At 34.5% G+C, this 23,963-nt stretch overlaps 1 protein-coding gene across 3 annotated transcripts in view; it reads right to left on the reverse strand.

Annotated features, from left to right (window-relative positions):
- NOVA1 (NOVA alternative splicing regulator 1) overlaps nt 1-23,963 on the reverse strand; it is a 155,077-nt gene that overhangs the window by 2,589 nt on the left and 128,525 nt on the right. For all 3 annotated transcript variants that reach the window (XM_040601141.1, XM_040601140.1, XM_040601142.1), the window contains one exon: nt 1-484. This exon is cut by the window's left edge and continues 2,589 nt beyond it. In XM_040601141.1, coding sequence (XP_040457075.1) covers nt 1-484 — 484 coding nt within the window. The remainder of the gene's footprint in view (nt 485-23,963) is intronic.

A 23,963-nucleotide genomic window follows, 5' to 3' on the forward strand; every position in this document is an offset into this window, starting at 1 on the left:
CTAAACCTAATGTGTTGAGATTATATCCATAGCTGGCTAATGTATTAAGTGCAGAGGTGATGGCCACCAGGTCATTGCCTGTGAAGCCAGATAAAACTGCTGGAAAGGCTGCCACTCCAGCAAGGTTAGCATGTCCTAATAGCCCTGCAGCAGCTGCAGCAGTTGGTAACACTTCAGCAGTGTTTGCATAAGGAGATCCGGTTGGATTGGAATTGGCCACTGGACCTGTGACATTGGCATAACTGATATTGAGACAGCTGCCACTCTGTGGATCCTCTTGTATCTTCTGGATGATAAGTTCAACAGCTTTTCGGTTTTGTTCAGGTTCTCCACTCACAGTGACAACCCTCTCTTGCAAGTTGATCCCATCAGGTTTCTGGGAAAGCTGCACCCAAGCCCCTGACTGCTCCATTATAGCCTTCACTGTAGCACCTCCCTTCCCTATTATCAGACCTGCTGTGCTGTTGGGAACTATAATCTTTACCTGTAATTAAAAAAAATATATATAAATAATACTTCTGCTTTTTGCATGAACACTATAATATTTTGCTACCCTATAAAAGGAAGGAAAAGAATGAAGCAAGTTAGTTACCATGTTTTTCAAAGAAAAGGTTAAAAAAGTATTTTAAAAATGCAGTACATTAAAAAGCATGATGAGCTGTATTTTTAAAATGTACAATACAAAGAATAAAAGATAAAGTAACAGGAAAACCATCTTTATCATTCTCCCACAGAATATACTGCTTTCAGCATAGTACATTTCAGACCAACAGATTAAGCAAATGCAGGTATTATGCTTGTACGGAAAGACTGTCTTAGATTGTATCAAAGTGAGTGTTCTCATCTGATTCCTCTTTCCAGGCTAACGTAGCAAAGCAACTTCTTAGACAAAATGTGTCTGAAATTCATTGCCTTCCCTTAAAACATCTATAGTAACAATAATTAAAAAAACCCACTTGGTTGAAGCAAATATGGTATAGCACGGAGAGATAAAATAGTTGGTCTTGAACAGGACATGATCTTGATTGTTCAAACTGTCATCCACATTCAGTATACAGAAATTCATCATGTGCTACAGTATGTTACTATTCAGCCTATGGAAATGAAGTGCAGCAGGAGAGAATATCTAAATGCTGTAGATTTTGAAAGAATAAAATCTGGCACTTGTACGTCTTAAAAATTTTATAAAACTGTCTTCAAACAAAGGGTATTTGCCTGTAAATCCTACCTTTCCTCCTGTTTAAACAAGTTTCAAACTGATGCAACCTCATTAATGTAAAAAATTTATTTCTTATTGATTTATTGCTGAGTGAAGAATGACACCCAAGGCAAAAATTCAGTATTTATACATAATTTTTCATAGCATCTTTAGATACACATTTCACAATTGTGTCTCAAAGTTTAATGTACAATCTGTTTCATGATACTGAATTAATATAAAGTTTTATCTCACAAAAATACATTAGCATATTGATATCCATTCATCCAGGTTTCGTGGAGCATATATGTAGGGGTAACGCTTTTCAATTTGTCAATCCTTTCACCAAAATGCTACCTAAAATTTCAGCAACAAGTCAATACAAAATACAATTAAAATGTTATTACTAACATTCTCATTTTACTGCCTTGTTATAAACAAACTTGTTACAAATAAAAATGCATGCCCTATAAATAAGCTTTTTCTAGTCTTACCCATTTTAGAAATTTCCAGTTGTTATGATAGCATCAAAATAAAATCTTTGAAAATTCAGCATACTATAAAGTCGAGAAACATTTCTATTTTTCAGTTATAAAATATGTAAATTAAAAATTGTAACATACCATATTGTATTTTGCACTGAATTGTTTTACAGCATATATAGATTTTTTAATTTCTTTAAAATTTCATTCATATTCATTGACATGAAAACAAAAGGTTTCTATGGAATAAATAAAAAAAAATATTAGATGCTGACTTATTCTAAAGGTAACACAGAGGTATGGTACTGAAAAAACATTTAGATCACCCATATACTAATTAATCCTATAAAACCATAAACATCTTAATATGTGTATATACTTATATACATACTTGTATGTATATACACACACACACAAACTTTTTTTTTGGATGTATTTATAGACATACTCATTTTTTAAGTCAGGACACCTCAGTCTTTGAAAAACATAGTCCAAATTATTTGGCAATTGTTGAGGTGCACTTTTTTAGTTTTCCTATTAGAAGAAGGAGGAAACCACTCAGATTTGATTTGTCATTTAGGACCTAAATACAAAATGTATTAACTGATTGCTAAATATAAGGAATGTTCAGATTTTTAAAATAAATAAATAAATAAATGGGTTTGTTTGTTTCATTGGTTTATTTTTTTTAATCAACACTCCAAAAATGTGAAGTTGTATAAAAATAGTCACCCAGGAAAACTCAATGAAACTGCAAATCTTTTATTGCATGGCACAGTTTTAATGATAATAGTTTTGTGCCACATACTATAGAAAACATTTACCTAACTGATTTAAGCCATAGCAATAATTTCTTTGGGAGATTTTGACAACTGTGATTTGCCAGATCCTGCATGGTTTCATAATCCGTGTGCACAGTTCTGACCAAGTTAGGCACAAGCGCTTATTTAAGTTTAAGAAAAGAACCTAAGGAGGTATGGAAATACACTCTCACAACCATACATGTGGTTGCAGAAGTATCTAGAATATTTACTTTCAGGGCAGCATCATAGCACATATAATATCACAGCTACACATGCAACATGAAACAATTGTAATATGGCTAGGATTACTGTAAAGGACTGGCATAGTACAATAAAATGATGGTGTAATTCAGCCAAAAGAAATAAGAAGGAAATGTCTGTATGCAAGAAGAAAAATTTCCTCAATAAGAAATCACTATTTTTCTCACTTGACATCACAAAAATTTGTTTGGTTCACCACTAACAGCTCTGGTTGTTCAACAAAATTATCTGTCTAGTCAGAGGAAAGAATTATCTCCGAGGAAAGAATTATCTCCTCCTACATACCCATCCACTCCCACCTTCTGCAGAAATGTTTGTGTACTCAGCCATACAAACAACATGCAAATTATGATGCATTTTGGAAAATAAATCTTGGATTTGTTGGATTGATATGTTATATGTTTGTCTGCTTCTGCAATAACTAAAAATACCCTTTTCTATCTATTTTAGAAACATCAGATTGTGTGTTTTAACTGACAACTCTCTTAAATTGTTTTAGTATAGGAACATACCACTAACATCCTTTCAAACACAACTCCTGCCAGGTGACTATTTCACCTATTAACATATAAACACCTACTAAAAATATACATGCATTAAAAAAAAAAAATCAGACAATATGCACGAGCTGTTTTATACTCAGGTATCACAGAAAAGATATATTCCAATCAAAATTCAGTTTTAACACAACATAAATACATCTGTATGCATTTTGCTTAAAACACATGTAAAATCCTGCTCTTCATGAAATGAATGGCAACAGCTGCACTATTTTGAGATATTCGATTGTAACATTCCTGTATTTGTGTCAACTGATAGAAAATGTTATTCAAAAATGGAAATAATTAAAACCCAAAACATATTTAGGAATAGATCTTTTTAGGATGTATTAATCTTGCTATCAATTTGTAATTCTCCATCTGTTCCCTGCATTCACTTGATTTTTTCTGGTTTATATATTGGAATATCAACTCTTTATGGCAAGCATTGGTTGTGTGTACACTAATACAATATCTAACATATTAGGCCACAGCCCTCTAAGGCACCAGTACAAATGAAATAATGCAAATATAATAATATTTTTTTTTGTCTGTTGAAGCCTAAAATCCATAAGTTCATTTAAGTTACAAGGTATAAAATGATACCACAAAATTCTTGGTCTCAACTCCAGTTATACAAACATAAACTGAAAAAGCAAAGATTATCTATTTGGTTTTGTTACCTGCACAACCACCATTTTTCAAAGTACTTAATTAACTCCCTGTCTGTCAGGGAAATTGGACAGTGCTCTTTCTTCCCTTTTACAGATAAGAAGTTCAGATAGTGACTTGGATCCAGAAGAAAGAAATCTAACTACTACTCAAAATAAGTGCTCTGAGCTATCCAGTAAAAGCAGCTTTGACTATGCAAGAAGGTTTAGCTTTCCAAGCTTGTGTGTATGCTCCTGGCTATATTGAAGTTTGTGCTGTAAAAAGAAGAGCATCTAAAGCAATTATGAACATAAGCTTAAAATACATATGCAATTTATTTTTTTTCAAATGCTATAGGAAGAAAGTAACTCAACCTTTACCTCATGCCAAATAGATTTTATAAAAAAAACAAGGATTCCAATTGTGACATTTGCTTACTCATAAAGCAAATTAATTACATCCACAGGCATCACCCTCATCGTATTTGTGTTAACATAAGCAAGTTCAATATCAGGCTCACCAGGTATAATACTTCTCCCCTGAAAAGGAATCAAACTATAACAAAAATAAAAGAAACAAAGTAATGTCACTGCATCTGTTTTCACTAATACATTATTATATATTTAAAAGCCTTGACAAAGGTGCAACAGCCCAAGAAACTGTGGTGCTTAAGAAAGGCTTAAAACAGAGAGCAGCTTGTCGGCCCCAGTGCCCAACAAAGTCAGCAAAGATCTGACAAAACTCTGCACCTCAGAGGAGGTTGCTCGGTACTTAAGGAACCTCAGCCATTATGTCCAGAGGACACAATTCAAATAGCTTTAACTTAGCATTAGTGGCTCACATTCACTCTTGCATGCTGCAAAATTCTAGACTCCTGTATCAGCTAATTCTCTAATCCTTTTCCATTTATTGACAACCCACTTGCATAACCCCACGCTGCATTCACCTACCACATCAGCATTGCCTAAAAGTGCTCTGATTTACCAAACTGAAAGTCCTGGCTCAGTCCTGGGAGCTGAATAACATCTACTGTGGAATGCCAGATGTTCAGTGATTATGCTATGCCACTTCTCTTCCCCTCCCTTATGCTGCAAGGAGATAATCTGCACTGAGCAGCTATAAGTCCATATCGACCCATGCAAAATACTTCATGCAGAGCAGAACCATGACGAAACCTGCACTGCTACCCACATTAACACCTTATGTCCTGTCTCCCCACTCCTCTCATGTAAACACCTCCAGCTATCTACAGCAGGGGTCCCAGCACTTCCAGTTTTCTGTTGCCTTCTGTTGCCCTCCTCTCTCATCACACGTGCTCTGGTTATATCCTCACTTCTCACAGTTATTGGAGGTGGGGGATGGTAATCAAACTAGGACCTTATGTGCCACCTACCTTATACAAAGTATTTACCTGGCAAATACAGTGGGAGGGTGAAATACATGCTGACTGGATAGACAGCGAGAATTAGCACTTGATGTGGCTATGTCAGTTAACAGTAACCGTATGCAAGGAGGCCAAAACCCACAGCTCTAGATTCAAAGCTTCACCTGGTGGTGTGACACATGCCTGCACTAAATTACACCAGAAAAGAAAGTCTCACTGCTGATACAAAACAGCATCAAAACTCAGAAAAAACAAACCAAACAATTCGACAGAATAATTTAATTGCAGCATCCTGTGCTTATTCCACCTCATAGATTTGTTTCTGAAGAGGCTGCACAGAGATTAATGAATCAAGGAGGGGGTTTTTTTATTTGTTATTCAGCTTTTCAGCTTTCCTTTTTCCTTTTATTTTCACAAGTTTAATTATAACTCATGCCATGAATCTTCTGTAATAGTTGTTTTTTTTCCTCCTATTAAATCTTTCAAGTACTTGGGTAATGTTATTTTATCTTCTCTTAACAGAGAAACACCTTTCCAAAAAAGGTTCCATCTAATATAACAAATTCGTCCTAATCTCACACAATTCTACATTTTAGTCTCTCTAAAGCAAACCATTGTATACCCTTAAAACTGTATTTAAATTACTATCTTCCATTTTGTCTCTTTTTCTGTCTTCATTGCTCATCAATTACTTTAAACTCTTTAAAACTCCATCTGGGCTGTGGATTCTGTACCTATGAAAATTCCATGCTATTTTAGCTGCTCATTTGACTATAGGCTTGGAGTTGATGAGAGGGTATTCTGAAAGAACAAGTTCCTGTAGAGAGCAGTCAATGGAGAGTAAGAGCCATCTATTATTTCTGTGTGGCAGGCTAAACACACCGCTACAGTAGGCTTGTATCAGTGTGAGTAGTCCCGTGCCAAACATCTTTAAACTGAAGTGGCAGTGTGATGAAAACCTGCGAGAAAAATCACAATCAACAAAAGATGTGATAGAAGTGTACTGGAATGAAGTAGAAAGACAACTAAGTACATTACAGGCAAAATGATGCCTGCATATGCACTTAGAATTTACAGCCAGCCTCTGTTTTATCTGAAAACTCTTGGAAAGTCCCTGGCTTTCTCAATGCCAACTCCATGTTCAAGGCAGGACAAGCTACCAACAGGTCATGAGTCATCCTATGTGTAGAGCAGGCAGAAATACTAGGCTGGTCTGAACAGGCATTTGTCCATGGTCAGACTCGGGCTCACACAGCAAATCTCTACTGATTGCACATACATACCCTCAAGGAAGTTTGTGGCATTTCTCTCAGTAATTTCAATAGCTCTGCATTGGGTTCGGTATGTACATATGGTGAAATATGAATTCACTTTTTCAGAGGTGCTGTGCACTGAACAAATTCCTGGTTGCTCAGTCCAAGAGCATACATTCTCTTTGCAGAGAAAATATTTTGAAGGAATAGAGACACCTTTCTAATGGTCTGTTTGATGTTTAGTTACAAAAATAAGCAAATATCCATAAAAAGATGAGTAGTTCTTTGTAAATTTAGCTAGACCATAATGTAAATAGTGTAAATAAACCTAGATCACATATTAGTCTTCATCTTCCCTGATTATGTTTAAATTCTGTAAATGCCATTCCAATTAAATTTCTCTCTTTCTATGAAAGGATAACTAGAACTGAAATATTCTGTGAACAATTGCAATTGGATTATAGGAAGAGATTATCTGCTACTTTGTTCCTCAACGTAATGCACTTTTTTTTTTCTAGTCATGCTTGTGTTCCTGAGACTTTCTTCTCATCACAAACAGCACATATACTTTTAATATTTTCTTCATATATTTTACCTGAAAATATTGCAGGATGAATGTCATTTTGCTGTTTCTCTGTGTTGCTGCTTTGTGGTATTTCTGCTCTCATAACTACTGTTTCTTTCAAGTCAAACTTAAATGAATCAATTGAAAAATAATATTGCAAGTAAGAAGTCTTTCTAAAGTTTAAATCACACTAGATTATTATAAATATAATAAATTAAAATGACAGTGCAAACGGATATTCTAAAACATTTATTTGTATCTGCCAATAGACTGCAGCAGGACTTTGGGCTGATTCCCACTCTACTGTTTATCAACAGTGTTTATTTTGTTCCAGTTCTCAGAACTCCTCTCAGCTGAAGCTGCATTTCTCAAGGGCATTATTTCCTTTTAGTCCTAAAACTATCATGCAGTAGAAACCTAACTTCAGCTTAAATGCTCAGGAATAATTTACATCTGAAATCATGAGACTTACAACCTTGGAACAAAGCTGGAGAAAGATTTACTAGAGGAAAGAATATGTAAGGTTTGGGGTTTGGTTTTTTTTAGCACAAATTGCTGCTTTGGCATAAATCTAGACCATTTTTCAATTAGTATTTTATATTAAAACTTGACTCTTTGGGGGACTGAAAAATGAACCTCCCACTTCTTTAAGTTACTACCTAATTATGTTTCTGCCCACTTTAAAGTATGAACATTAAGATTTTTCTTTCATGCTTTTAAAATATTTTAATATAATACATAATACAAATCCTAACTGTGTTTTGGAATGCAAACTCACAGCAAGGAATTAATAAATCATGTTTAAACAAACAAAAATTATCTGTCTAAGCTTTAGTTGCCATTTGGTCACTAGTGTGTGTGTAGGCTCTAACTCATAATTCTTCTGTCAAAAGCAGCTTTTACCAAATGTGTGCACATGCAAGTTGTGGATGGAGAGAGAATAACTATTAAAAATTACGTTGTTGATACACGTGGTTGATATATGATATTATCTACTTCTGAACAAAGTATTATTAAGAATTTACACACACATATGCACACACAAAAGTCTATGACTAGTTTGATGACTATCCCTCATGAAAACATGATTCAAAAGTGTGGGAACAGAGAGAACCAAACCTCCATGAATTTTCTATGATACATAGTTTTAATAACATAGAGAAGAAACTTAACTTTTCTAATTTTTTTCTGTGTAGCGTAAAAACAACATTCCATATTTTATGCATTAATGTTTCATGAGTTTCAAATTACATTTGCAGAGAAGTGCAATGTATTTCGAGGAGCTTCATTTATACTTTTCACTTTTTTTATAATTAAAAAAGAAAATATGACTTGGTTACATGCTGAATTATACAGGAGCAAAAAATCATATCTTTTCACTCAATTGCAGAGTATGTAGTAAACATAGAAAATCAGACATCTATATTGACTGTGCCATTGTTCAGATGAAACATCTAAGAAAGCAGGAATACCAACTGCTCTGGACAGTAAAGTCTGAATGACACTTTCAGTGGAAGTGAAATGTTAACCCTAGCTAAATTAACAATAGTTTCCCCCCCCCCCCCCCCCATCTAAAATTTCCTTTTTTTTCTTTTCCTCATCTAATTCATTACATGCTGTTCTCTGAATACCTGCCAGCATCTCACAGAGTCAAGGATGAGTTTCACAAAAGCATGAATATTTACAGTACTACTGAGTACAGTAATCTGGGATGCTTCTAACTGAAAGACACCATATAATGTAATTCCATAATTGGAATTGCTGAAAAGACATTCCTCATACAAAGTAACGTACAAAAAATGTAAATAATGTACATTATTTTAAAACCAAATATGCCTCGCTGATGGTATCAGGAAAACTCCCGCTCTTTTGCATTACACAGGATCTAACTTACAAACTCAGAGCCCACTCCAGACTCCAAAGTGAACTGATCTTCCTGACTGAAATTGGGGCAAAGGCGGTGTTACTCTTTATTTATGCCTTCCCAATCACAAAAATTACAGATGTTACATTGGCTCCTCATGGCTGTTAACTCATTGTCCAAAGAAACACCGCACTGATTGCTTTCCTGAAAAATCTTCGGGCAAAAGAAGGTAAGAACATAAACAACAAGGACATTTCTGCAGTTCTCAGGAGAATCCTTACAAGGCTGCATCTATCACATTTACATGTACTCCCCAGCAGCAGATCAGCCATAAACTTGTTCTGAATTATATGCTATATTTTAACTAGAAGTCATACATTTGATGAAAGCAATTACTGGGAGAAATCATATGGCTGAAACATACAGACCTGATATGATGTTAATAGCAATTCTTGAATGGCCTAAAAGCACAGACACTTAGGAACCCATTTCCCATTGACTTCAAAGAGGCTGAGGCTTCCAATTTTTTAGGGTTGGTTGTTGTGGGTTTTTTTGAATGGCTGTGGACCTGCAAGTCCAAGAGAAACCTAAGAGTGTTTTGAAATATGCCGTTGACTGGAGTAGAAATTTTCAAGATCAACATGAAATGTTAACACTACAGAACCTCACAGCTACTCAACAGTGCCCATTTTTCAGTATAAACGTTCATAAACGTGGCTAAGATTCACAATGATGTGATTCTAAGACAAATGAAAGCAGCAAATGATATAGTTATGTCACTTTAATTAAACTCAGAGGAAAGGACAGCCAACAGAAATGCGCAAAGGGACTTGCCACTACTATGTCAATGACACTTTTCATTGAGGCTGACTAGAACTTTAAAGCACATAAAAGCTTAGAACAGGATATTAGAAATGCATTGAGATATTCATCCTCTGACATGGCTTGCCAGATTATAGCATTATTTTAACAGCATATTGTTATGGTTTAACCCCAGCCTGCAACTAAGTACCACACAGCTGCTTACTCACTTCCCAAGTGATCCCACCACTCCCAGCGGGATGGGGAGAAGACCTTGAGGGGGGGAGATTGAGATAAGAAAGGCATAAACATAAAAACCCCAAACAAACCAAAACCGCCTACCAAAAATATCAATAATAATTCTAATGAAGAGGAGGGGGAGAGAAAGGAATAAAATCCAAGAAAAACAAATGATGCACAATACACTTGCTTATCACCCACTGACCGAAGCCCAGACAGTCCTTTAGCAGCAAGCAGTCCCTCCCAGATAACTTCCCCAGTTTATATACTGAGCGTGACATTCCATGGTACGGAATATCCCTTCGGCTGGTTTGGGTCACCTGCCCTGGCTCGGCTCCCTCCCGGCTTCTGGTGCACCGGCTCACTGGCAGGGCACGGGGAACTGAACAAGTCCTTGACTTAAGACTAAGCCCTACTTAGCAATAACTAAACCATCAGTGTGTTATCAACATTGTTCTCACACTAAATCCAAAACACAGCACTGTACTGGCTACCTTGAAAAAAATTAATTCTATCCAGCTAAAACCAGGACACAAACTAAACTTCATCCAAATTAACTTAGGATTCAAATCCAAATTTAAAATCAAAATCACATTTCAGCATTCCAGGTAAGAATGCTCAAAATCAATCTCTGAGAAATAAATTTTTAAATTAATCTATTTATAACATCAATAGGACCAAAAGGATGCTAGCACTTCTTATTTGTTTTCAGATTATCTTTGCTACAGCTGATTTCTACAAGATACGTAGCACATCTATTAAACATTTTTTGGGCAATTGAGAACAAAATCTAAGTTTTCAAGTCTCTAGCATCTACAGGAGGCAGTTTTAAGTGAGAAGCTGTGGACTGGAAAAATGGTAGAGATTGAATGGAGGCAGCAAAAGAAAGTGAACTAGCTTTTACCTAGAATCTGGTAGAACTCATTATTCTGAACTGAGAAAGGAGGCAGACTCCAAGAATATAAAATTAATACAGAAACAGTATATTTCTATTTCAAAAGAGCTATGGCAATATAAACCACCCTTCAACATTTACTAACAGTTGTCACGTAGAAATTCAGAAATTCTTTAGACATCTTCTGTGTTAGATATGGTGATAAATTCTGCTAAACACACTTTGGTTTTGACTGCTGGCTGATATTAAACATTTAGATTTTAATCACTTCAGTTCATCACAGCTACTAAGAGTTTAGAATCACATACCAGTTGTTTCTTCTGATTCTTGCTTGGACTTTGTACATATAGGGATAAAATATTACTGCTAAAATTAACCAGTGGGTATAAGTATATAGCCAGTCATTAGTTGTTGCTCTAATAACAATTAAAAAATCCTATACTTTGATATTTTTTTTTTTCACATTGAAGTGTTTAATCAATGCAACTTTTAACTGAGCTTAACAATTATTTCTTTGCCAGAGAGGACACTTATAGGAAGTTACTAAGATAATTTTGAAAGTAACTGCTTAAAAGCTGCGAATTGCAATCCCATCAAGGAGGAAGACAGTCTCTGGGATAAAAATTAAAGCCCAAGATGGGATGGAAAGAGAAGAAGGAGGAGGATAATTAGTGGAAACTAAGGAGATGAGTGAATGTACTCCAGCTGCCATACACAACACAGCACTGCTGGAAAAGCACGTGGCAAAGGTAAAGTTCAGCCAGTCACTGCTGTTTAAAATAAAATTAAAAAAAAAAAAAAAAGTTTGGTACCACTGATCCACTTAAATCTCATCTGTATTTTACCAGACACCACATTATAAAAAGGAGGGGGTTATACTACTTTTGGTGCCTAAAACATCTATCATTTACCAAGCATTTCAATTCTGCCCTGCACAATAAAAAAACCTGTATAATTACACTCATACATCCTTCGATATTCATCTAAGTTCCTTTTTCCTTTACTGTACTCAAATAGTGTCAATATTTTTCTTAACTCTTACCTAGGGAGGATATTATTATCTCTGCATTAGTGTCTATAATATGGTAGGTATACATTTAAACACAGACTTCTCTCATGAAACCATCCATAATTCTGTTGCCGAGAACTGGTCAGTGGAAGGACTTGATTTCTCAGATATAAACTGGTTCCCTGGCATGGAAATTATTATTGGTATAGTGCTTGACATCTAGAACTGGATTTTCAATTAAGCAGGAAATTTGTTTCAAAAGAACTGAATTTATGGACAGAGGGAGACAGTTAGCAATGGAGAAAAAAAAAAAAAAAGGTACTTTCTTTTCCAGGACTTCTCAGGACTCTAGACATATTATTTTCTATGAAACAGGAACTAACAATAATTTTTACAAAATGCATACTTAAAGTTAGAGCCCTAGATGCTTATGCAGATATTTTAGTCCACAAAGCATGCTTGCATGTTCAGCAAACCCAATAACCAATTTATTTAGATTTAAAAAGTCCTAAATTCAAATACTTATGTAAGAAACTCCAAATTATTATATTCTTTGCCAATTCCAAATTAAAGCTGTATGTCCATGTCTTTTTTCTTGACTGTCTCCTTAGTAATCTTGTAATGAAGAATTTGTGAATATATCAGGGATATAATTACTCTGTAAAAACTTACTACTTCTCATCAAAGTCCATTATTGCAAACAATTTAACATGAAAAAGAAGAGTGGAAGGTACCTTGTCAGGTCGAATCACTAAACTACAATAACAAAATATTTTCCTAAGAATAATATAAATAAAAATTTTCTCATGAGTTATTTACTTGATTTCGTAAACGCCAGCTTTCCCTGAACACATAATGAGATGGTAGAGCCAAGCAGATTTTTAACACTCATAAAAAAGCAGAAGATTTTTAACACTCATAACACCTAGCTAGGCACACAACTGAAAAAAAAGAAAATAAACCACAAACCCAACATAAAAATCAAGAAAGGAAAGTCCTTCTTACCATTCCCACTGACATAAGATTTGATGCAAAAGCTTAGAGAAATGTAGATACACGAAGTAATTCCCAAACCACCTGAACATATGACTATTATATACTTTTACATATATATATACACACACACAGAGACACTTCTGTACTATACATATATACTTCTTTATGCAAGTCCATAATACTTTACTACTTTATAAGGAGAAGCAGTTCTATTGCATTTAGTATCTAGCGAACAGCTTCAGCTCAGTTAGAGAGTACAGAAGCTACTTATTTGGCAGTGCCTCTTTAAAATAGTTTGTTTGCAATTCAGCTGATTCTAAAAACAATAAGGAAAAACAAAAGCAAATGAGTCCATATGGAAGACATGCACATATTCCTACTCTATACAGACACAATGAATGGAGTCGTCCCTTCCCTCCAGGCACATCATGGCTTAGAATCTCACAGCTGCAATCATGTCAGACATGAGTGGGCTTATGCACAAAACCAAATGAAAGCTCTAAACATTTCAAGATCATGGAATAATAATAATAATAAAAAAACTCACAACCAAAACAAAACCAACACAACCACTCTTACAGAATTATTTCAAGAGGTTACCCAACCTTTCTTTGAAACTGAATTTCTGCTCTTAATGATATTAAGTAATTTAAATAATTTTATCTTTTACCTAAGTGATATCTTTTGTATTCAGCCTGTATTTAGCTACACACATAAAGATAAGAAAAGACAGAACAGGGAATTTTTAATGGTGTATCTTGACCTAACATGGCACCAGTTTTGCAAGGCTCTTTACTCCAGGATCGCAGAATTGTAAGGTAAAATGAAAGATAAAGCTATATCATCAACCAATACATATAAAGTAAACATGGCGGAAACGATAAATTAATTGCTCAAATTGTAACTGTAATCAACGTGGCAAGCAGCAACCAACAAAGATTACAGAAGATGAATGTACTGTGTCTAAACGAACACCTTTGAGTTTTCACAGCCATAAAATAAAATAATAATAAACCTTAACATCCCCTTCTACATTATTTGAATTAAAATCCTGGGGCAATTATTCTGTTCTCCATTCTTCTCGGCAACAGAAGGAAGGGGAGATACACGTATTAAAATCCTTGTGGTAACCCCAATAATGTCTCAGCTGAGTGAAAATAACAGCGTATTTATTCATGTCCTGACCTACAAACTGTTCTGTATAGCTTCATGTTTTTCACTATACAAATGGTGAAAAACTGCAAGAAATTTGGCTTACGCAAAATGCATCTAGTCTCTTTAGATGAACTATCCAGATGAACGGTATCAAGGGCTATGGCTCCCTTGCACCCCTGGCTTTGCAGAAGATGACCAGCAGCAGAGGCTTGATCCTTTCTGTATTGACTGTTGCTTAACTATTAAAAAATAATTTTGTATAGCAAGAACTACTCAATGGAACTCTCAGGGAGGCTATCTCACAGACATCATTTGCAAATTGTTTTCAAATGAGAAAGGAAGTAAAGGACAGTTAGAGATAAAACATTTAAATAACCATATCTCTTCTAAGTCATAAAAAAAATAGTAATTACCAGAAACTTTTATTAGAAAAGGGATGTAGTTTCACTAATGGGTGGATGTCTTCAAACTTAATAAGCACTACTACAGGACTCCATAGCCCTCTAATGTTAATAGAGTCTTCTGACAAGTCAATTCAAACCCTTCCTTTCAGAGCCTGACATTATGTCTCTGACAAGGATCAGAGAACAGAACACATGAACATCAAGCTTCTGGTCTCAGGAAGTATATCAATAACTACAACTAAGTTAAGTGGCTGGTTTAGAACTTAACATTCACCCAAGTTGATTCATATGTATATGTTTCATTTATATGTATATCTTCTTACTGGTTTAGCCTTTCGTAAATGTGTAGTCGCACATTTTTAACCAAGATAGCCACAAGGAGATAGTAACTACTACTAGAAGAGAAAAAGAACACTGGAACAAGTGGAAGGAATGACAGAAATTAGGAAGTATTTGAGTAAACAAAAAGATTGATAGGTGCTAACACAAGCCAGTTATGAAAGTCAACCTAGATTTTCAGAAGAAGCTGTAATTACAAGAGACAACTGAAGGTACAATTGCATCCTCCCTATTAAACACAAAGATCGTGGATCTAGATCATACTCAAATTTAGTTCAGTGGGGAAAATATTTATTATTAAACCACATATTTGCAAAAGATATTGTTTCCATACATCTGTACTCTGGGTAATAATGCTCATACAATGGGAATCTGTGGAGCCATATCTCATTATGGAAAACTACCTATAAATAAGAAACAATCTTATTTATATATATATAAAATAATCAGCAACGTAAAATCTAATTAAACATCACAAAAGCTAGGCACAGGCAATACTTGAATATAGATAACTTGCACATATTAATAATTTTGGCTAGATAATCAGCTCATATAAATGTTCATATGGGAAAAAAAAGACTCCTTATACAAACTAAAGCTGTGTGGCAAAAATGTTATATATGGCTGTATTTACACATATACATCACACATTTTTATACCTATATTACCTATGTGTAATTCTGTGTGTGCATTAACTTGGAAAAATACCTTTCCAAGAATAAACCTGGAGTCAGCATCCTCATAAATAGGATTTAAATCTTTTTAAAGATACACTGAAAAAGAATTTGCATCTAACTATTGCCCTGGTCTCAACTCGTACGCACACTATATACATATTCTTCATCTTCCAAGGATTACAATTTCTTTTTATTTTGAGAGAAAAGATACTGAAAAATACAAAAATAAAAATGAAAAAGCTGTCTCAAAATGAGATAAAATGAAAAAATGAGGAAATCAACAGATTTACTAACCAGTTTTTATTTCATAATACATTTGTCCCTTTCTTTTTTTAACAAATGTTTACTATGAATCTTGAATGTTACTCATTTTAGACAGAGCTCAATAAAAGCATTATAATCTCAGAAAGTTTACATAAAACTGCACACAATCTGAATTATAGTTTGTATTAATATTACTATGCAATATTATTGCTAACAATTATTTTTATTTTACAATTCAACAGTAAAAATAATTTATATTTCAAATGAAAATATTCTTTCATTAATTTTGGAATGACAAAGTGATCTTGGTGATGTTAAAAAGCACTAATTTTGCCGAGCCCTCTGATATTCAGCTTGACAAGTTTGTACTCTTTTCTTTCACTTTTATTGATTCATTTTTCTTACCATGAAAATAAAATGCAGACAGGTCAGAAACAAAGGCTTTCTGTCTTAGTAGTGTAAATGGTAGGACAATTAGTAAAAATTTGTTATTTTACAACACATATATTCAGTTAACTTGTTGTCACTACCTATATCATATTTAAGTAATTCCATTTTGGTTTGATGGCAGATACTGAATAGTACACAGGCTATGGAATATAATTACATTTATGAAATATCTGCTGTAAAAATAACTTTTGTAGTTAAGTCATTGTACAGCTTATGTTGTGTAACTAGACTCCTTAATAAAAATAAACCTATAAGAAAGGCATCTTTATATTCAACCATATTTTTTATGCTAAACCATACATGGACTATTTGCATTAGTAATATCTAAATCAAATTCTTAAATTCAGATTTTAAAGTAGAACTTTCATCCCATCAGAGTTGTAATCTCCTCTTATTATCCTCATTCATGAGTTCCTGTTAATGTGAGATAGGCATAACGTACAATTTACTTAGAAATTGCATGCCGTAAAGACAATCCTTGGTGTATACATACACGTTGTGTACAGCCAATCAGTCTTTAATGTAAATGTTAAAGTGTAGCATTAATTATCTAATTATTTTGACATAATTAAAGCATGAATTTATATAAAGCAGCCTCTTAAATGCTCAGATACAGGTGAAATATAACCTGTGAAATAACTTTAACAGCTATGTTATTTCCTTCTGTTTCTAAACCTGAATGTGATAATACTGGTTCTAGACTATATTTACACAGTTATTTTACTAAACATTTTAAATATATTGCGGAAAATAAATATTCTGCAAAGATCTGCTTATCTTTTGACTTGAATTCTTTTTTTCTGCATCACTTAATTATTATACATGACCACTGGCTTGCAGAAGATCTGGAGGAATTCTATTTTGCTTCAGTACTCTTTCCTAAAGAATGTCATTAATCACAGTTTAATCCATTTCATAAACCAGTTTTATTGCTTAAAGCAGTAACACTTTAAAAGATCTTACATGAAGACTACATTTCAGTATCTCATGGATGGGGGCAGCTGTTAATTTATGACAATTATTAGCATTACTATTAAGAGAAAAAGTGGATCAAAATTTTTACTGCATTTATGTTTTGGTTAAGTGAACAATAAAAATAACCATTCAAAGCTGAGAAGCATGGAGATCATATTAGGTCATTAGAAACATGAAAGAATTTACATTGCAGAACAACTGCCAAACTACAGGCTTTCAGAAACTTTAAAGAAATAGAAATTTAAAACATACTTTTCTAATCCCATCCAGATCACAGGTGCAAGTTGAAGTCAATTAATAATTTGTCATGTATAAATTATTATTGTTTAATAATATGAAAAAGAAAGAGAAAGAGGAAAAAAAAAAAGAAAATAAAGACTCTGATCTCTAAGGCTGGAGGTGCCATTTGAGAAGCAGGGGAAAACAGGTCAAGCAGCCAGCAGGCACTCTGTGCAGCGGGACAAATACTCTTCAAGACTACAGACTTGCAAAGATTCAAATGTAAATCACTGGGAGGTAACACAGCAGCAGACTCGGCCCCTGGGCATTTCTAAGGATGCTTATTAGAGCCTATGGTCAGGATCTTCCCACTGATCCACTACTTGCAAATTATGCCTCTGAATAACTGTTATTACCTGTAGGGAGTTTTATTTATTTTCAGGGGAAAAAAACCCAACAAACAAACAAAAAAAACACAACAACAAACCAACCCAAGCCGCTTCCCCCCCACCCCCCTCCACCAACCCAAAACCAACACATGTCAAAATGACCACAAGGACAAAACTAGGGGAAGATAACACTTCTAAATAAGATGCAGCTACATATTGTTTTGACTGTAGGGTAAAGGTATTGACTATGTTAAGTCTGGGATGCTATGCTACAGGCAACAAATGCACCTTATCTCTGGAAAAGAAAAAACCTCCCACCTCTTATTGCCTACAGTGCAACAAGTCAACCAGGTTCTTTCACTGACTTGTATATGAAGAGCACTCCCTTCTCACTCGAATCAGGCAGATATACCTATTTTAATTGGTGGGTTTGTCTCATTTCTCTATGACCTCTGACCACCTGACAAACTCTCAAAGCTTGCAAAAGGCAGACGATGCACCCGTGCAGAGCCCACAGGAAAGCGCAGGGCACTGTTGCACTGTTCCTACAGCCAATGAAAGTGATAATGTTTCAGATGGCACAAAGGAAACATCAACTAACATCTGTCCAAAGCAGGATCTTCTAGGGCTAGGCCTAACCATGCCTCAGTCAACTTACCTCTGACATGTCAGAAAAATATGCTATTGCCTTTTCTACCTTATAGTCTGTGCTGTGCAGGATCTGTCCTGGTGTAACAGTAAGCTCCGTAACCTCAACATTTCTTTCCACGTTCTCATACAACTCTTGATCACATAAACTCTGAACTCCCTAAGAGCTGCTATATTACATTCTGAACAGTTGAAAATTTAGAGGCTAACCTTCATGTGACTGATACCGTACACAGCAGAAAAAAGCAATAAAGACATCCAGCTCTGCATTCTGCAAATTGCTCTGACATTCTCTTTTCTCTGGGCTGTTCAAACAGCAAAGAGCACTCTAAGTGACTCTGTGCCTGTATACCTTAGAAGATGGTTGGCTTTTTCTCCCGATGCTAGTTCTGAATGAAAATGTATGTCACCAAACCTGACTATTAAACACCCAATGTCAAAGACAATCTTGGATACAGCACAGTTACATGCTGCCAACTTTCACTCTAACTTACATGGGACGGATTTTGAATGTGGAAATATCTGGCACTTTATAACATGATATTTAGTTTCATTTTGTATTGATAAAAGAAGTATGCTTAAAACAGCTGGAAAACAGAAGATGGGAAAAAATAAACACCCCTTTGCACAGGACATTTGAAGACCCCTACCATATTTTAACAAAGAGAAGAATGTGTATTCTCCAACTTTTATGGGTTTAATGATCCTTCTTCGTAAGCAAATAGGACCTTTTCTTAGTACAAGGACATGGAAAAATGCCAAAACCTACATATCATATTTACAAATATCCTAAAATGAAAGAACAAGATCTTCAATTACAGTGCAAGATTTTTTTTAACTCTTAAACAACTTGAAGACATCCATGTTAGTCTAAAGCAAAATCCATTCAATCCAAATAACACTGTCTTCTTACATGTTCACTCCAAAATATTTTAAAGTGAATTAACCCCTCAAAAATAATAAGTGTACAGGAAAGTGTAGCAAATTTTCTCCCAAATCTCAGCATGTTCACAAGAAGTAATATTGATTTAAAAGGAAATTAATGAGATCAAAAGTAGGCTTCATTAAAGTCACACTACAGCAAAATTTATGTTTTCTAAATCATCTTAGTATGTTTCCAAAACTCTTTTAGTCCCTTCCTTTAACATGTTTTAAACTAATGGCTAAACTAAGGATTAAAACCAGTAATAAGCTAAGTCTTCATAAATCCGTAACAGGGGTGACCATGTAATATCTTGTTAGAAGCTGGTTTCTTACATAAACAAATTAGTTTGTCCCTTTGTTTTCTCTTTTTTTCCAAGCTTTAACTTCATATGCAATTTTTGTTTTGTCCCTATTTATATCTATAGGGGAAAAAACACAAAAAATATAACATCCAGGTAGACTTCAAAACATGAGGAGAAATTGATTTAAGACATTTATCCATTTTAATAGAAAAGGAAAAGCAATGCTGTCCATTATGCTGAGGAAAGTATACCTTTCTGAAGAGGGGATGGAATAGGAAGCCAAGTGATTCTAATTCTTTTCAAGCATAAAATCAAAACAAGATACACGAACATGGAAGCATGTTTTTACTGACAGGACTGCAACTGGCAGATCATTCATGACATCCTATGAATGATATGCCAGTAGTATTCAGAGACTTAGCAGTGAGAAGCTACATCTTTCCCCATGTCTCATGAATGTTCCTGACAGCATTTCCCCTACATTTAAGGCAGGAACAATGAACAGTGAACCCTAAAATTGCTCTGTGGTGGGAGAGAGGAGAAGAAAGGAAACACATAAATTCAATATAAAGGAATATGAACACAAATAATTACCTACACAGTTGTCCAAAGGGGAAAAACTCAGACAATAAGAAAGAGTAAAAAAAAAAAACCAAACTGATTTGCATATAGGATTTTTTAAATTGTTATTTAAAAGTTTTTATAGTATCTAATATATATTAAGGAGACAATGCAAACAAAATTGCTGATCTCAGTTACTGCAAAATATTGGGAAAAAACAGTCAAAGAACAAAAGAAATATAAAATGAACGTATTAAACCTGAGAACCAGAACAAAATGTCTTTGGTCAGTCTATAGAGTATAGGTTAATTCTGCTTGGAGTTTAGCCATGAAATGAAGCATTTCAGCTGAAGAGCAGCAGCAAAGGTTACCTCTGAAGCACCAGAATCTCTACTGGAGTCCTCTCACTTAAACAGGAGAATAATTCTCCTTAGCCCTTTCCAGCTATATTACCCGAAACATTATTTATTACCTGCTGTCCACAGTGTGCTATAGGCAAATTTTAATCAAAAAAGGAACTGTCTTATTAAATTGAATCAAAACAGTCACTTTACAGAGATATGAATTCACAGTCAATAAAATTATCTACAAATGTGAGATGTAAGATTTTCTCACACTAGAAAAAGAAGTGTTTTTCTAACTAAAGTAAGAACTTTTATTCAAACTTGTTACAATGCACAATGTCCAGTGCGAAGTCAAAATTATTACTGCTTATGCCTGATAGCAATAGCAAGAACAGAAAAGAACTCTGAATGTGAAGCTGAATAACTATTAAAACTGAAGATGAAAGTCCTTGCTGAGACTTAACCAAAAAGATATGCTATGTTGAGAAATTTTGTGACAATTTTTTCTGTAGGTGGCAAGAGTCTGCCATAAGTTTGGGAAAAAGTCAGCACTATACAAGGCCTATTTCTTCAACCCCATTCCCCTAAACATCACAACGAGATTCTTACAGTTATCTTACATTCCTTAATACCACTGCCACTGCCACACCAAACCTGATTTCCTTCTCATGCATCTACTTGTGAATAAAAAATGGTTTTATGCCACAACTACAAGAATATACATGTTTAATATACTAACAATTTATTGTATTTGTGGTCTTCATGTATTTATAATTTTAGAATCTCCTGTACTAAATTCTTTAGTGATGGGTCCATATGAAACCTTGTCTATTAGATGAAGTCTCTTTCATATATTACTTTTGTGCGTGAAACTCAGGTGTCTTCTAGATTTAAATAAAACTGTTGTATTTATCAATGACCAATCTGACAGGTTGAAAAAAGGTCAAATTGTTATCTCACAGAGATCTACCATGGCAAATATTCTGAACAATCAAATTAAAGTAAAAGGGGTTTTAATGCTACAGCACCTTTTATCAGAATGCTAAATAACTTTATATTAACTTTGCTTTTAAATACACAGTAATGAGATTTGGAAATATCAAGTGATACATCCAGCATCAGTCCAACTGTGACAGACCTAAGAAAACAGATTTTCTCAATACCACTGTAAGAAATGACATTAAAATTAGATTAATATTACAGTTAAAATATCAAAGATAGAAGGTCTTAAAATAACCCTCACATCAAATTGTCCAAGGCAAATAGAGACAGTATCTTTGTGGCCTACGATGGCCATCTAGTATCCTGGGATCATCATTAAAACTCACCATTTGTATTTTAAGATTAATCTACTGATAAAAACCTTTATAATTTGGAAGTTGTACATTATACATATTTTAAAATTCCATGTCCTAATGATAACAGAAGACTAAAACAAAGCTTTCTTTCCTAAAGCTTTCTTCCACCTCCCACAACAATTACATATTAAATACAAGGGGTGTGAGTTCATATCATGCTTTAGAAGCTGTCAGTATGCTGTACAGTATGCCTCTATTTTCAGATTCTACCTCTTTATCAGGAATGAAAAGATTAAACTTCTGCAAGTCATTTTACAGACAGGGATAGGGCTGTTCTTAGAAGTCAGAAAGAGGGAGAGCATATGAATCAATCAATCCAATTTAGAAATATCAATTAATCCCCCAAGCGCTAGTTATATATACGCTATTACATCCTACTGCAAGCTATAGGTTTTGCATAAAATAGAGAGACAATGCAAGCCAAAAGTATAAATTTCTAATACCAAGACTGTTAACAGTCACATGCTTGTGCCGCACCTGCTGGGTACAGGCAGTGCCAAGAAAACTGGCTCCATCCCATCATGTGAAAAGGTTGAAAAGTATTATTACAGACACTGCAGCAACCAGATTGACCTAGATATCCTCCAAAAAACTGTAAACTTTGAGGACTGAATGGACAAATTCTACATCTGCACTCCGCAAATTTATATACACTATATTAAATGATAGAACAAGAGTTTCAGGTGCAACAACAAAGAAGCAACATAGAAGGTATAGTTGTAAAAAATGCAAAAGCCATGGGAAAAAACAGTGTGCTTGAAGTAAAAATAAGAAGGTTTATATAGTAAGTTAATGTCACAGAGTTTGTGATGATAAATCCTATTATATTACTAAGGTTAAGCCTATCTAAATTATAATGGAAGAGGAAAGGACTCCTACCTATCACTCTCCTGACTCACTTGCAAGTGGGAACATGTGTTTGGCCTTTTATTCTCTTACACTCAGTAGTAAAGGTCAGCAGCAGTATCAATCTCATGGAAAAAGGAAGGACTGGAGAAGGAAACATGCAACGCTTTGCAACTGTATTTATAGGTGTGTATCAAATAGACAAAGGAGAAATACAAAGCTTAGGTTTATAATCAGTTGTGTTTCTCCCTCTAAAATAATAGTAACATCAGTAAAACAGGCAGGTTAAAAATATAATCTTGTAAGCAAAAGAAAATATGTAAACATTTTAATTGTAGAAATACTTGTCTATTGAATGTCACTTAACTGTTAAAATCAGTATTAAAACTTGTACCTTTGCAAGTTACTACACAGGAAAAGCAAGCATGTTTTATATGATGCTTATGGTGTTATTCACCAATTTTGAGGTGAAATTCCCACTTGAAGTGCACTGTGGAAAAGTAAAATTGATTTCTTCCTTCTGGTAAATACAAGTAAAGATATATTCTGCCAGCTCCAGGGGCATCAGCAGAACAGTTTTATCACTGTAGCTATATGTCTGCCAGTGTTCTGTTATAAACAAAGCTGACAAAGTTCAGGAGGGGGTAACAGAAGCTCTGGGCCTAAAAGTACAGAAAGAAAAGTACAGAGTTCTTTTCAGTGATAGGCAGAACAGGGTGGGGAGTTGGGTAGTTATTTGAAATGTCCCTAATTCTATTACCTCTGGTTCTTTTCTTCCTTGGGAAGTCTGCAGTATGTGAATTTTTAATGTGAACAAAGGCCCAAGGAAGTTCTACTGGAAAAATAAACACAACATTTGCAACAATAATATTGACAGAAGTCTATCTTCCTGGAACAAAGCAGTAAAGAAAAAAAACCCTCAATGCAGAGGTTTCTGTTGCATCCATGGCAATTCCGTATAATAAAACACATGACTGTTCTGAAGGAACTGTTTTCTTCTACCATATAAGATATTTTAGAGACTATCCTCTTCTCAAGAATGATAAAATGAGTCATTTCACGAACACTAGATTTTTCAAAAAACAACAATTCATCAAAACCTGAAATTGGCATACAAAGGTGTTATGATCTCATCTGAATGGCGGCAGAGTGAGTCACTAGAAGGAA

The sequence above is a fragment of the Falco naumanni genome, chromosome 7 (assembly GCF_017639655.2).
Source record: "Falco naumanni isolate bFalNau1 chromosome 7, bFalNau1.pat, whole genome shotgun sequence".
Classification (NCBI taxonomy): Eukaryota; Metazoa; Chordata; class Aves; order Falconiformes; family Falconidae; genus Falco; species Falco naumanni.